This window comes from Littorina saxatilis, linkage group LG5 (assembly GCF_037325665.1).
Source record: "Littorina saxatilis isolate snail1 linkage group LG5, US_GU_Lsax_2.0, whole genome shotgun sequence".
Taxonomy (NCBI): domain Eukaryota; kingdom Metazoa; phylum Mollusca; class Gastropoda; order Littorinimorpha; family Littorinidae; genus Littorina; species Littorina saxatilis.
In genome coordinates, this window is record NC_090249.1 from 6,007,083 (window position 1) to 6,022,220 (window position 15,138).

Genomic DNA, 15,138 nt, shown 5'->3' on the forward strand with positions numbered 1-15,138 from the left:
CCAACGGAGTGTTTCTTATGTTTTAACGTCAACGTAATGTTCTTGGAGACAGTTGTTTCTCAAGTGTGAATCGTTTTGTGCCCTTCGTTTGTGAGGCAACACGTTTTGGTACTGCTGGTCAACCCACACAGCGCATAAGGTAATTTTGTTGTTACTTGTTTGTGTTGTGTTTTGGTCGCCATTTTGTAATGACTTTGTGAGTTGTTTATGTATAACGTGAGTTGAAAGTCTGACTTGTTGTAGTGTTTCTTTATTGTGTGTTCAACTGTTCTAGTGTTGTGAACGTACAGCAATGTTTTGTAGACGCTAGAAAGTCGCTAATGTTTATAATGATAACTTGTGTTTTCTGTGGTTAACGAAGTTCGAAGTGAAACGTTTTCTCCGACTTTTTCAGCCTTACGTTAAAAGAATTTAGGTAAAAGAAGCTTGCGGTCTGTGGTGATCGTTTGTAAACGGGCTTATTTCTTGTAACGTTATTGAGGGAAAGTGGATGAGTAAATATCTTGTTTGTGACTTTGATTAACGCAGGAACGTTGTCGTTAGACTTTTTTGGTATGACAGTTTGCTTTGTATTCCTGGCCTGATGAGTCAACGTTTTGTATTTTTCTGAAACTAGCCATTTTGGTTTTAAACGTATGTATGCTAAGTTTCTTGAGTATTCTTAGTGCTTATGGTATTGTTGAACGTACGGAACGTAATTCTTTATTGTTGTTGAACGTACAGAACGTAACTCTTTATTGTTGTTGAAGGACTAACCAACGAGTGTTTGGTAATTGTAACTTTCGTGTCTGTTTGTCTTCGCCTGTCTTGTGATTGTTTATTTTTCTTGTATTTACTTCTCGTGTCTTGTTAATGCATTTTAATACCTTTTGCCATGTCTAATAATTTGTTTTCTTTTCTCTTTTTCTTTCTGTCCATAAGTTTTTTACCGCAATAAGTAGTATCGCAATACGTAGTATCGCAATACGTAGTACTGTAACTATATATATGCATTACTGATACCTAGTGTCAGATGTAAAATAATAAACCAGTACTTTTGCGCGTTATCGCTTGTAACCTGTGTTTGTCATTTCGTATGAACAATATGTAGTACCAGCCTCGCTCACGAAGGCGCGCACAGTAAAAAACTTTAGTTGCTGTCGCCCAGTAAAAAACTTTAGTTGCTGTCGCCCAGTAAAAAACTTTAGTTGCTGTCGCCCAGTAAAAAACTTTAGTTGCTGTCGTCCAGTAAAAAACTTAGCTGCTGACGCCCAGTGAAAGAACTTTAGCTAAAGTAAACAAACTTAGCTGAAGTCCAGCCAAGTGAATGTAAAGAACTTTTGTTATTGACGCTCAATGAACGTAAACGTAGCTGTTGATAACCAGCAAAAGACTTTATTGTTACCTGTCACTGTGTTAGTGAACCATAGTTTGACATAGATCAACTTGTCGGTTAGAGATCTTCCTACTCCGTATCCGGCGCATTTTTTGTGACTTTTGTGTATTATCCCAAACGACCCTCAGATCGACTCATTTTACTTTATAACCAGATAAACCTTATGTATGTTTTAAGTGCTTTTGAATAAGCGAACATTGTAATGGAGAAGGTTCCAGTAGATAATCCATTGGAAGCTTCAGGTTATGACATTAACGGCGATGAAGATGAACATTCTCAAAGGCCTAGGCGTGACATTAAGCCTACTGAAAAAGGTAGAGAGTACCAGATTGAGATCAAAACTAGAAACTTTGCAAGACAACGAACATTCTTGGAACGAGCAATCGGTGAGGTAGTAACAGAGCTTAACCAAGAAACTCCTAATCAAGAGTCGTTAACCAGTCAAAAACAAATTGTTTTGAGCATGTACAAGGATCTTGGTGACATAGAGAAAGGTCTTCGTAGTATTGGTAGCGGTGAAACCATTCAGGAAAGTTGGGATGATGTTCAGAGAACAGTTCAGAACATTATGTTTGACATTGATCGAGCTCTTGACAGACAAACGACTAGTGTGCAGGTGGCTAAGGAGCCTACTTCCAGGCATAGCAGTGTTACACCTAGCGTTGGGTCATCCACCCACAAGTCAGCCAGTGTTAAGTCTGCCATTCATAAAGTAGCTAGCATTACTTCAGCCATCCACAAGTCAGCTAGCCACAAGTCAGGTATCAGGAGATCAGGTAGCCAAGTAGCTTCTCGCGCCGAGTCTCTCCGCTCTAAAAGTGTTAGCTCTGAAGACACTAAATTGGCTCTTAAACTAGAGGCTGCATCCCTGGCTATAAAAGTGGAAGGTGACGCAATAAAGGAAGCTCAGTTTAGTGAACTGGATCTCTTACAACAACAATATGCTGAGAGAACTGCGGCTAGGCAGACTGAGGAAGCTGAGAGAACTGCAGCTAGGCAGACTGAGGAAGCTGAGAGAACTGCAGCTAGGCAGACTGAGGAAGCTGAGAGAACAGCAGCTAGGCAGACTGAGGAAGCTGAGAGAAATGCAGCTAGGCTGATCGAAGAAACTGCTAGGCAGGCTAAGGAAGCTGAAAAAGAAGCAGCTAGGCAGGCTAAGGAAGCTAAGAGAACAGCAGCTAGGCAGGCCGAAGAAGCAGCTAGGCAGGCTAAGGAAGCTGAAAGAACAGCAGCTAGGCAGGCCGAAGACACAGCTAGGCAGGCTAAGGAAGCTGAGAGAATAGCAGCTAGACAGGCCGAAGACGCAGCTGAAGCAGCTCTTGAAGATATTAAACAGAAAAAGGCTTTGAGACAAATTCAGTCCACCGAATTGAAAATTAGCTTAAGAGAACAACAAGCTATGTTACAAGTATTGGAACAAGGTGAATCCGTTCAGCAGGATCTCCCTGATCTACCGTCAGTTGATTTGTTGAACACTAGGTTCCACCCTCGTCCTTTCGTTCCCTTGTACAGTCTTGTAGCCCCTCCTCTAAACAATGAACAAACAGCGATAGGAATAGGGACAGGTGCTGCCGTCATTGCTGACCAAGGGACACGCCAGCCAGCCTTGGACGCCACGTCTGTTCCTGTCAGTCAAGCTGCCGTCATTGCTGACCAAAGGACACACCAGCCAGCCATGGACTTCACGTCTGTTCCTGTCTGCCAAGCCGCCAGCACCCGTGACATCTCTTCTGTCAACGCTGCTGTCACCAACTTCATCGCAGGAACCACAACGACTGAGCCACGACAGCACGCGTTACCTGTCGTGGACCTCGTCGTTGGAGTCAACGCCTCTACAAGCGCCGCTACTACCAACAACGCCACCTATGAGGTGTACGGACCTCAACGTAGAGAGGATGTCAACGCCCCCCATCACGTCGGAACGAGCGCTCCTTTTGTCCATCAGGAGCCCTTCACACCCAACTACACGACGGCTGCAACTACATCCTCCATGCGGCCTACAGCGCTGCTGACCACACTGCAGCACCCTTTCGGTGCGTACGCTGGTCAGCCGCCTCTGCACAACGTTGGACACTCAACGACAAGCGTCACAGGCTCTCGCCCGCCTGGTCTTGACCACACAGGCTGGTCCTATCACCTACCAGAGACAAGGGAAGGTGATGAGACGCAAAAACGACACACCTACTTCCCAGAAGAACGTCACCAACGCATGGACCACAGACGTTTTCAAGTTACCCCACCCTGTTTCCCCTATGATACCCACCTACATCCCAAACCAGAGCCTTTCGTGCCCACATTCCTGGACCCACATCAGACCACCCCCAAAGTTATCTGGGGAAACGAAAACGCAAGGCCCCCTGCGTACATGAACTTTGACAAGGAATGTCATGCAGATCGTCCATTTGCCTCCTACCCCCCGTCTGCGTACTACCAACGTCCACTTGCTACTCCTGCCAAGCAGGACACTCCTATGGACTCTCTCGCCAAAACCCTATCAGACGCTCTGATGATCAACCGCTTGCCGATGCAGGAGCCGTGCATTTTTGTTGGTGACCCTCTCCAATATCCCATTTGGAGATCGTCGTTTGCGTTTCTCATCGAGAGACAGAACATAACCAGCAGTGAGAAGTTATTGTATCTGCAACGGTACATCGGAGGTCAAGCAAAGGAGGCCGTGACCGGCTTCTTTCTGCTGAGAGAAGGTGATGCCTACGAGAGAGCCATGGAAGTGCTGGAAAATCGGTTCGGCAACTCATACGTCGTTTCGCAAGCTTTCCGGACCAAGCTGGACGAATGGACCCCAGTCAAAAGCAAGGATCCCAAGGGACTCAGAAGTCTGGCCGATTTCTTGCAGCAATGTTCCGTTGCTGCCCAGGAAGTTGGTGGACTGAGCATCCTGGATGATGCCCAGTACTTACGGAAGATCGTCGGAAAGCTCCCAGACTGGATGAGTCACAGATGGTCTAGAACAGTTGCTCGAACTAAGGTTGAAAAGAAGAGGTATCCTCTGTTCAATGAACTCGTGTCGTTCGTTACTCTCGAAGCAGACATTTCTAACGACCCTGTTTTCGGCTTGACAAGTGCATCGGGGACACCAAGAAAGTTCACAACGAACCTGTCAACCCTGACAGAGGATGTCACCGCATGTCTGCACTGTCAACTTCCGGACCATGACGCTGGGACATGTAAGGAACTCATAGTGAAGCCTCTGGTTGAGATACGAGATTTTCTGTTCAAGAACCGTATCTGCTACGGATGTCTGAGAAGCAAGGATCACCAGAGCCGTCAATGTAAGCAGAAACAGACGTGCAAGAAGTGCAAGAAGGCTCATCCCACTTGTCTTCACGATGACAATTTCAAATATCAGAACAGTATGAGTGAAAACAAAGGGGCGAGTGAACACAAGAACAATTACCGTACCTCTGCTGCTGACGTTCAAGAGCCACTGTCATCGTCGACTCCTACGGTGTCTGCTCTTAAGGCCAGCGAGGAAAACAGCATCGGTTTCACGTCTATGATCGTTCCCGTTCTCGTTTCCAGTGACTCTAACCCCAACGTAGAAGTGCTGACGTACGCACTACTGGACACTATGTCCAACGCCACTTTTGTAGTGCAGTCAGTGGCTGAAGAAGTTAAAGCCAAATCGCAGCCGACTACACTCAGGGTCTCCACACTGACTGAGGACAATGCTGTGGTCTCCGGCAGGAAGTACTCTGGATTGCGTGTCCGGTCTCCTTCCTCCAGTGAGTTTGTCAGGCTCCCTTCTGCCATCTCACGACCTTATCTGACCGTTGACCCCACTCATATCCCCACCTCAGAGACTGTCAAAGCTTACCCACATCTCCAACACCTGTCTCCTAAACTGCCCCCCTTGTACCCTGACTGCGAAGCAGGCCTCCTCATTGGCTACGACTGCGCTGAAGCCCTCATGCCCCTAAACGTTGTCCAAGGACTGCCATTCGCAGTAGAGACTAAGTTAGGTTGGAGCATCGTCGGCAAGGCACCGCATTCCGTCGCCTTTGATGGCATAGCCTCGTCCATGCGCGTCATCGTCAAGCCAGGATCGAGGGAAGAAGAACGTGTAGCTCACGTCTACAAGGTACAGGTGGACGAAGTCTCGTGTACTGACCCATTACATGTTATGGAAAGAGACTTTGCCAGTGACTCAGGATCCATGTCCCAGGACGATGTAAAGTTCAAGAAGATCGTGAAGGTCAACGAAGCTGGTCACTACGAGATCCCCTTACCATTTCGACCAGAGAAACCGTCCCTCCCCGACAACAGAAGTGCCGCAGTCAAGCATCTGAAGGGCCTGAAACGCCAGAAAAAACGAGGGTACCGTGATGACTGCGTCAAGGTCATGACATTAATCTTGTACGGGCTGATCGTGACGTGTTTTGCCTCTAGGGCAATCCACATTGAAACCCTGGATGACATGTCAAGTGATTCCTTCATCAACGCCCTACGCATTGTTGTCTTGCATGACCAGAACTTGTGCAGATCAGAATGGTGCATGGCTCGTGTAGTCGAAGTGATGCCTGGATCTGATGGACTGGTCAGACGAGTGAAAGTGCATGTTGGAACAAAGGCTCTAGACAATCACGGCCGTCCCACTGGTGATAGTCGCATATTAGAGCGACCTATTCACAAAATGACTGTGTTAGTAGATCGTGAAAATCACAAAGACAAAGCTGTGTAGGCGAACTGAAAGAACATCGAACTTTGGAGTGTTTTTCCAATTTGACAGTTGTTGATTGTTGCGGTTTGTTTTTATACCAGATGATGTAACGAACATTTATGGTTTAAGTGGTGCGGTTGTTTTTTTTATGCCGTCGAGTAAATGACTAGTGGCATTTAGTTGAAACGAAATGTGTTGAAACACTGAAAGTGATTGAACCGTAATATTGTTGTGTAAATGTTTTGCAACACAATGATTTTGAGTTCTAAATTTGAAATGTCTAAATCTGCGTTATTCTTCTTTTGATATAAGGAATGTGTTTGTACAAAGGTTTTTTGAAGTAAATTATATTAATATAATTTCCGGTGGGAGTGTGCATGCCGATGTGGCATGCAGTCACCTACTTTTGTTGTAATTACGTTTGCTCAAGCCATTGCACGATGTAAAGAGAAGTAAACCGTGTTTTTATTGTGGCACCTTGTTGTGACCCGTTTTGTGGAGCGTTAATATTTTTACGTGAGATTCACGTGCTCCTTGTTCAGTTGTTGTGACCTGGTTTTGGTCGGAGCGTCACAAACTGCGTCGTTTTAGTTCTAGAACACCGTGAGATTCACGTGCTCTTTTCCGTGTCTTGATTTTGAGGTGAGCCCTGCGAATCTGCGTTGCAAGTTTTAGAATACGTGTGACTCACGTGTTTTTAGCTTTGTGATGTCAGCTAGTTCCTTGGTCTTCTTTCTGTTAAATATACCGTTTTAAGTTTTGGGCATGCACGGAGTGCGTGATCGGTTACTGATTGGTTGTAAAATAGTAGTTTCACCCGATTCTGTCTTAGGAATGTTGTTGGTTGGTCAATCCGGTGACCTTTGACTTTTGAATAACTATTCCATGTTAGGTTTTTGTTTCCATAAATACCGCTGCTTGACTCCTGTCTCGTCAGTCGATCTGAGGGTTTTAGGAAGCGTTTGGTTTTGATGTAAACGTATGAAGGTTATCAAGTGAACCAACGGAGTGTTTCTTATGTTTTAACGTCAACGTAATGTTCTTGGAGACAGTTGTTTCTCAAGTGTGAATCGTTTTGTGCCCTTCGTTTGTGAGGCAACACGTTTTGGTACTGCTGGTCAACCCACACAGCGCATAAGGTAATTTTGTTGTTACTTGTTTGTGTTGTGTTTTGGTCGCCATTTTGTAATGACTTTGTGAGTTGTTTATGTATAACGTGAGTTGAAAGTCTGACTTGTTGTAGTGTTTCTTTATTGTGTGTTCAACTGTTCTAGTGTTGTGAACGTACAGCAATGTTTTGTAGACGCTAGAAAGTCGCTAATGTTTATAATGATAACTTGTGTTTTCTGTGGTTAACGAAGTTCGAAGTGAAACGTTTTCTCCGACTTTTTCAGCCTTACGTTAAAAGAATTTAGGTAAAAGAAGCTTGCGGTCTGTGGTGATCGTTTGTAAACGGGCTTATTTCTTGTAACGTTATTGAGGGAAAGTGGATGAGTAAATATCTTGTTTGTGACTTTGATTAACGCAGGAACGTTGTCGTTAGACTTTTTTGGTATGACAGTTTGCTTTGTATTCCTGGCCTGATGAGTCAACGTTTTGTATTTTTCTGAAACTAGCCATTTTGGTTTTAAACGTATGTATGCTAAGTTTCTTGAGTATTCTTAGTGCTTATGGTATTGTTGAACGTACGGAACGTAATTCTTTATTGTTGTTGAACGTACAGAACGTAACTCTTTATTGTTGTTGAAGGACTAACCAACGAGTGTTTGGTAATTGTAACTTTCGTGTCTGTTTGTCTTCGCCTGTCTTGTGATTGTTTATTTTTCTTGTATTTACTTCTCGTGTCTTGTTAATGCATTTTAATACCTTTTGCCATGTCTAATAATTTGTTTTCTTTTCTCTTTTTCTTTCTGTCCATAAGTTTTTTACCGCAATAAGTAGTATCGCAATACGTAGTATCGCAATACGTAGTACTGTAACTATATATATGCATTACTGATACCTAGTGTCAGATGTAAAATAATAAACCAGTACTTTTGCGCGTTATCGCTTGTAACCTGTGTTTGTCATTTCGTATGAACAATATGTAGTACCAGCCTCGCTCACGAAGGCGCGCACAGTGTGTATGTTGTTTGTTTCACCGTATAAACACTACCTGGTGTAAAATCAGTCTTGCTGAATATGGTAGGGAAATAAATGGCCTTTCCAGTCATATAACTGGTTTTATAATTGACCGTCTCATCACAAAGATTGGCACTCATGTGCACATGCTTAGTTTTTTTTATGACGGGTAGTATAGAACAACCTTCATCACAGATCCTGCTCCCATGGGGTCGCCTTCACGCGGCGGGAGTGTTTCCACAGAGCTACCCCACCCCTTTACTTCTCTTCTTTTGTCTTATTTCTGCCTTACCAGTCCTTTCACCTATATTTCCTTCCAAGAAAACTCTCCCTACTATTCCCTGCAGTTTTCCAATTCTTTTCGTCTTATTTCTACCTGACTGGATCCATCACCTTTATTTCACTTACCAAAAATCTTCTTTTCCACATCCTTATTTCTCTGCACCCCGCATGTCGTAAGAGGCGACTAACGGATTCTGTTTCTCCTTTTACCCTTGTTAAGTGGTTCTTGTATAGAATATAGTCAATGTTTGTAAAGATTTTAGTCAAGCAGTATGTAAGAAATGTTTAGTCCTTTGTACTGGAAACTTGCATTCTCCCAGTAAGATCATATATTGTACTACGTTGCAAGCCCCTGGAGCAATTTTTTGATTAGTGCTTTTGTGAACAAGAAACACTTAACAAGTGGCTCTATCCCATCTCCCCCCTTTCCCCTATCCCATCTCCCCCCTTTCCCTCGTCGCGATATAACCTTCGTGGTTGAAAACGACGTTGAACACCAAATAAAGAAAGAAAGATCAGAGATCCTTTTGGATGGTTAGAATGGGCAGGTGGTCGTAATCGAGAGGTGGTCGTAATCACAAGGGCAGGTTAGACTCAGAAATTATATCTTTGCAATTTTTTTCATGCATGGCACAAAAAATGTCAAAGCCCTGGCAAGGTAGTATTGCTACAGATTACTTTCTCATGCTGAGACAGTGAGTTGGTAAAGACCATTATCACAATCACACATAGAGCCAGTTGAGTTCTTCAATAGTTGAAAAAAGGCAAGATGTTTTGTTTTGTGTTTTAGAACTGTTGACACAAGGCAAGATGTTTTGTTTTGTGTTTTGGAACTGTTGAGACAAGGCAAGATGTTTTGTTTTGTGTTTTGGAATTGTTGAAACAAGGCAAGATGTTTTGTTGGTGTTCTTGAATAGTTGAAACAAGGCAAGATGTTTTGTTTGGTGTTTTGGAATTGTTGAAACAAGGCAAGATGTTTTGTTTGGTGTTCTTGAATAGTTGAAACAAGGCAAGATGTTTTGTTTGGTGTGTTCCAGTCAGCTGAGCAACAGTGTGGCTGGGCGACCGCGTATCTTCCAGATGCCCGACCCCGATCGCTCTCATGGGCAGACAACCCTGCCCTTCCGCAGACAAGCAGACGAAGAGGAGGAGGAAGGATGATGGTCGATGTAGCGCCTTTTGTTGGGAATACTCACAGTTGTTACCCGATTCTAGTTTTGTGTTCAGCATGCTTCAATATTCAATGTCTTTGTCTGATTTTTTAAACTGGCTGTAATGGATGGAAGAGTTTATTTGTGAAATGATTCTGTTGTGGGAACACTGTTGAGTGTTTTTTTGTGTGCCAGAGAGAGAGAGACTGACTGGTTGGCTGATCTGCAATACATAAGGAGAGAGAGAGACTGTGTGTGTCAGTGTTTTGCTGAATGGTTTGTAATGACATGAATAGGAATGCTGAAGGTGATTTGTCAAAAGATTTTTTACATTTTTGTTTTTTTGCATTCTTTCTGGTATGAGATGCAACATTTTTCAGTGAGGATCTGCATGTGCAAATTGATTTGTGCTGTTTGTTAAGTGATCTGAGGGACCCGTTATTCGATTAATATCACAGTCTGTTGTGCTGCGATTTCTGTTTTCATTACATGTTTAAGACCATTGTTTCTTTGGGCTCAGTTTTGTCTTTTTATTTTGAGTCACACCACACATCTTTAGCTCAAATAAACTTTGTATCAGCTGTCTGCATATGTAAGTTACCAAGATTTCTTTTTTAGTTTTGATTTACGGTGAAGTAAACTATAACTAAAGACCCTGAAAACGGCTGAATTTGCACATTTCCACTGGGACTGCATTCCCCTGAATGTGCCAGCTCAGTTCATCATGAGAAATATGTTGCACTTTCTAATGTTTGTTGCGTACAGTTTTAAAAAACATGGGATTACAATTCATATGCTAGGATCTTTCATTTGCAGAGCTTGTATTTAAAATTTTTTCCTGTTCCCCCGAAATCGGCGTATGCTGCCTGAATAATAATAATAATAAGAACATTTATATAGCGCTAAATCAAAAACTTTCGTTAAAAAGGCTTGCTCTAAGCGCTTGACATCTAAACTAAAACGTCATTCACACTCTTTACAATGATGTACAAGAACTTCATGTCACACTCTTTCATTCAGTAGTCATACATAAAAACAGTCATACACGTAAAAACCCACTCGTGCAAAAACACGAGTGAACATGGGAGTTTCAGCCCATGAACTAAGAAGAAAATGTTTGCCAGAGGCTAGAACTTGTTCCAGTGTGTGTGTTGGTTGGGAATCTGGGGCGGAGGTGTTAACATTTTAATAACTAAGAAGTTAGTATGTTAATGCAGATCCTGCTGTTGTTTGTTTATGAGTTTTCTAGTCGTAATGCATGCATGTGTCAGGTTGGACAACATGTGGATTTTAAAGTTTGCTGGCTATTTCAAAGGTCTGCAAATGTGATATTTGAGATGAGCAAAACAGGTGGTCTGAAAAAGCAAGTGACATGAATTTGACTGCTGAATAAAAACATTGACACGGAACATTAGACACTTTTGGAATAACCATACTTTCAATTGCAGACAAACACCTGACATTCTGACAATATGTCTTTGTTTTTTTACTTTGACATTTCATTGTTTTTGTTTTTTCAACAGGAGTACATTTTGTGCCAGTTTTTGGCATGATTTCATGGCACACACTGATACATGCATTAGACTAAATAAAATACATCAAAATTGATTTCATTGTATGACTACAAAAACTCTATTACCTTTTCAAGTTTCACTCTCTCTCCCAAATTCTCTCTCCTCTCATACTCATTCCTGTCCAACCTGCACAAAAATAGCCTTTCTTTTGTTGTTGGATAGGGATTACTGTCATCTGGTCAATACATATACCATAATCACATACTGAAAGTCTGTTAGCAATGTGTCGGTGTGTGCTTGCGGACAGGAATTCATTCAATGAAGCAAAATGCACTGCAATGAAATTTGGAATTGTACAACATCAGCAGGAGGAGATCTGCAAACATTTGATTAATTCTTTCTCAAATTGCAAGTTAGACTTTTGGGGGGAAATTGTGAATCAAGGAGTAAACAGCAGACTGAAATGTGCACTATGGCAATGCAAATGTCGGTGAAATATCCCTCAAATAACAGTGACCACTACACAACTCCTTAACCCTTTTGCTGCCTAGGACTTCAGCTTAAAGGCAAAACCTATTTGCCTATGAGTTTTGCCGAAAAATGGGTAATAATTTGCAAGTATTTTATTGATTTGGGCCCTGAGGGCTTTGAAACAAAGATATAACTTTAACCAAAAAAAGGTAACAAATCAGACACTTAATATATGTATACAAATTGAGCGGACAAATACAACAATACTATACACCTGTTGCTGTCCACAGTTACACAAACTTGAAAAAAAGTCAACTTACAGTTTTGCAGCACATCAAGAAATTAACACTGGTAGATGGGCGACACCCACAGGTGAACAAAATCAGAATTTTTGCTAAATCGACTGAACAAAGGATTCTTGTATGACGTAGATGGGGTTTCCGCCTATAAATAGACTAGAGATATTGTTGTACCCAAATGGGTCAGTGAACTGAATGAAAAATCGGGATAAGTCAGCGACGAGATATCTCGTCGAGCATGGCAGCGAAGGGTACGTAACTTCGCTGACAAGATATCTCTTCATGCAGGTAGTCTAAGGGGTGGCCAAATTGCCTTATGTAGGTGGCCACACACTTTTATGTGTCTCTTGCCTTAAAAATCGTTTAAAAAAAAAAAGCATTTTTTATTTTTACGTTTGAATCAAGCTGGGGGAGACTGACCAATCAGAGGAGGCTAGACGGAGACGGCTAGCAAAGTGTTTCACTTCAAACACGATGGACTCAAATTTGGGTTGCTTCCTCACAATTTTGCTAACTTGACTCATGAAGAAGTCAAGGAGCTCATATATATAGCTGTCTATTCAGAGAAATGTTGTACAAAGTGCGGAGCCAAGTGAACTGTATTATGACAAATCTCATTAAAGTGTCCGACCACTTGGGGAAAATCACGCTCAATAAAAACATTTCATTAGGCGATCTGTAAGTAGTTAAATGCAGGTGTAGCCAGGCCTTCAACACACACACACACACACACACACACATGACTGAATCATTCTCCACAGCATCAGCATGCGAAGTATCTGCATCAACAGAGTTACATCATTATCTACAGATCAAATACAGATTCACTTTTTGCAACATGCACACAATCCACATCAGCAATCATTCAAATCATCAACAACCATCAAAAAGCAGCACCAAATTTCAATGACTCTCAGGTTCCTCATCCGGACATTCACTCTTCACAGCAGTCCCTGAGTTGTGCTCAACCTCCACAGGAGAACTTTTAATTTCTGAGTTTGTAGAGGCAGCACCAGTCTTAGACGCAAGCTGAGAAGAAATCTCGGCAGCGATTCTTTCCACTGCCGAACCAGGTCCGTTTGTCACAACACTCGAGACTGATTCAGACTCCAGCGGTTCTTGCTTGATGGAGAGAACATCCCCCTGACTGTCTGAAGAGACACTGCCAGTGTCGGCACTAGCGTTGGTCTCGCTGAAGGACCTCTGCACCATGGTGGGAAACGCCACTGGGCCCACACTGGGCATGCCGAGAGGGGAATAGCCCGTGCTGGAGGTATCCATGGCCCAGTAGGAACTTGCTGTCTCGTTGTCTAGGATCGACAGGGGTTCAGGGGATTGTTTCAGTTTGCTTGGAAGCACCACTTCAGACATTTCCAGCCCTCCTGCAATGAAAGGATTTGTGAACAGCTCAATTATCTATTACCCAGTAAACATTTATGGTGCGCCGCGCATGCATTCACCGTCGCTTGGGCGATCCCACCTGCGCGGACATACGCCGCGGAGACTACGCGCCGGTGAATTTAAATCGAAAATTTTAAAGTAAATTTTCATTTGATTAATATACTTACCCGAATCACATAAAAGCATTGACGCAGTCTTATATACTTAAGGTCTGAAAAGGCTACCCGTCTTAAACAATTTTAAACGGAAGCAACCCAACACAAAAAGTGTAAATACAGGTATGGTAATGACCATCTACCCAGGGAGTTACCTCCCGTCCGGGTTACGTGACGTCACTTCCCCTGTAAACACCACGTGTAACTCATATGACTTAATAGACTAAACAAGAAGGGCAAAGCCCATACGACTCACATGCTTGACCTTGACATGACCTTGGCCTTCAGGGTCAAGGTCAAATAACTAAACCTAGCAATGACATCATACACTTTACACATTTTTCCTACCAAAATACATGTGACCTTGACCCAAGGTCAAGGTCATGCAACACAAAGCTGTTAATTCAAGACATAGGAAGTACAATGGTGCTTATTGGCTCTTTCTACCATGAGATATGGTCACTTTTAGTGGTTCACTACCTTATTTTGGTCACATTTCATAAGGGTCAAAGTGACCTTGATCATATGTGACCAAATGTGTCTCATGATGAAAGCATAACATGTGCCCCACATAATTTTTAAGTTTGAAACAGTTATCTTCCATAGTTCAGGGTCAAGGTCACTTCAAAATATGTATACAATCCAACTTTGAAGAGCTCCTGTGACCTTGACCTTGAAGCAAGGTAAACCAAACTGGTATCAAAAGATGGGGCTTACTTTGCCCTATATATCATATATAGGTGAGGTATTGAATCTCAAAAACTTCAGGAAAAATGTGAAAAATAGCTGTATTTTAGGCAACATTTATGGCCCCTGCGACCTTGACCTTGAAGCAAGGTCAAGATGCTATGTATGTTTGTTGGGGCCTTGTCATCATACACCATCTTGCCAAATTTGGTACTGATAGACTGAATAGTGTCCAAGAAATATCCAACGTTAAAGTTGTCCGGACGGACGGACGGACGACTCGGGTGAGTACATAGACTCACTTTTGCTTCGCATGTGAGTCAAAAATCATATGCGGGGTTGGCGGGAGGGAATACACTATGTGATTCGGGTAAGTATATTAATCAAATGAAAATTTACTTAAAAATTTTCGATTAAATTACATATTCTTACTCCGAATCACATAAAAGCAGATAGCTTCAACAAGGGGGGGGAAAGAAAAATCCAACTCACTCTTAAAAAACCTTGCCAAAAAACTGGCCTGCTGCCAAAAGGTCAGGAAAAGAGCCCAGTGAGAAAGAAAATCTAACTCACTCTAACCCTTGCCAGGAACTGGCCCACTGCCAAAAAGGCAGGAAAGGACCTGAGAACCATCCTGATTGACAGTCCTGATGTCTCTCAGGCAAAAGTTGCGAAAGACAACATCAGAGAGCCAGAAAATTTGTGCCCAGCACTTCTTCCAATCTCCTGGACCAAACGACCCAGAAAGAGAACCCAGCCTTGGATTAAGCCGAGCCAAGTAGAGGGAAAGACAAGCTGCCCCCCTTTCGAATGGAAGGAAATGCCCATGCACTGAAAAACGATCTATGTGTAAGGTAGTCCGCTCAGTGAGGTGAAGGACAAACCTCGCGGCGACCGTAAGACGATCACGCCAAAGTAATCAAACTTTGGGATGGCGTGAAGCCCAAAAGGACTGAGAGATAAAAGTCAAACCAAGGCAGAATGACCAATACCCAACAAAGAGA

The 15,138-nt window shown here is 42.8% G+C and overlaps 2 protein-coding genes across 5 annotated transcripts in view; one reads left to right on the top strand and one right to left on the bottom strand.

Annotated features, from left to right (window-relative positions):
* LOC138966161 (structural maintenance of chromosomes protein 6-like) overlaps nucleotides 1–11,215 on the top strand; it is a 51,986-nt gene extending 40,771 nt beyond the window's left edge. For all 3 annotated transcript variants that reach the window (XM_070338288.1, XM_070338287.1, XM_070338289.1), the window contains one exon: nucleotides 9,494–11,215. In XM_070338288.1, coding sequence (XP_070194389.1) covers nucleotides 9,494–9,617 — 124 coding nt within the window. In that variant the 3' untranslated portion in view covers nucleotides 9,618–11,215. The remainder of the gene's footprint in view (nucleotides 1–9,493) is intronic.
* Nucleotides 11,216–12,261: 1,046 nt separating this feature from the next.
* Nucleotides 12,262–15,138, bottom strand: part of LOC138966163 (homeobox-containing protein 1-like) — a 17,091-nt gene continuing 14,214 nt past the window's right edge. For both annotated transcript variants that reach the window (XM_070338291.1, XM_070338290.1), the window contains exon 8: nucleotides 12,262–13,273. In XM_070338291.1, the coding sequence (XP_070194392.1) occupies nucleotides 12,795–13,273 (479 nt within the window). In that variant the 3' untranslated portion in view covers nucleotides 12,262–12,794. The remainder of the gene's footprint in view (nucleotides 13,274–15,138) is intronic.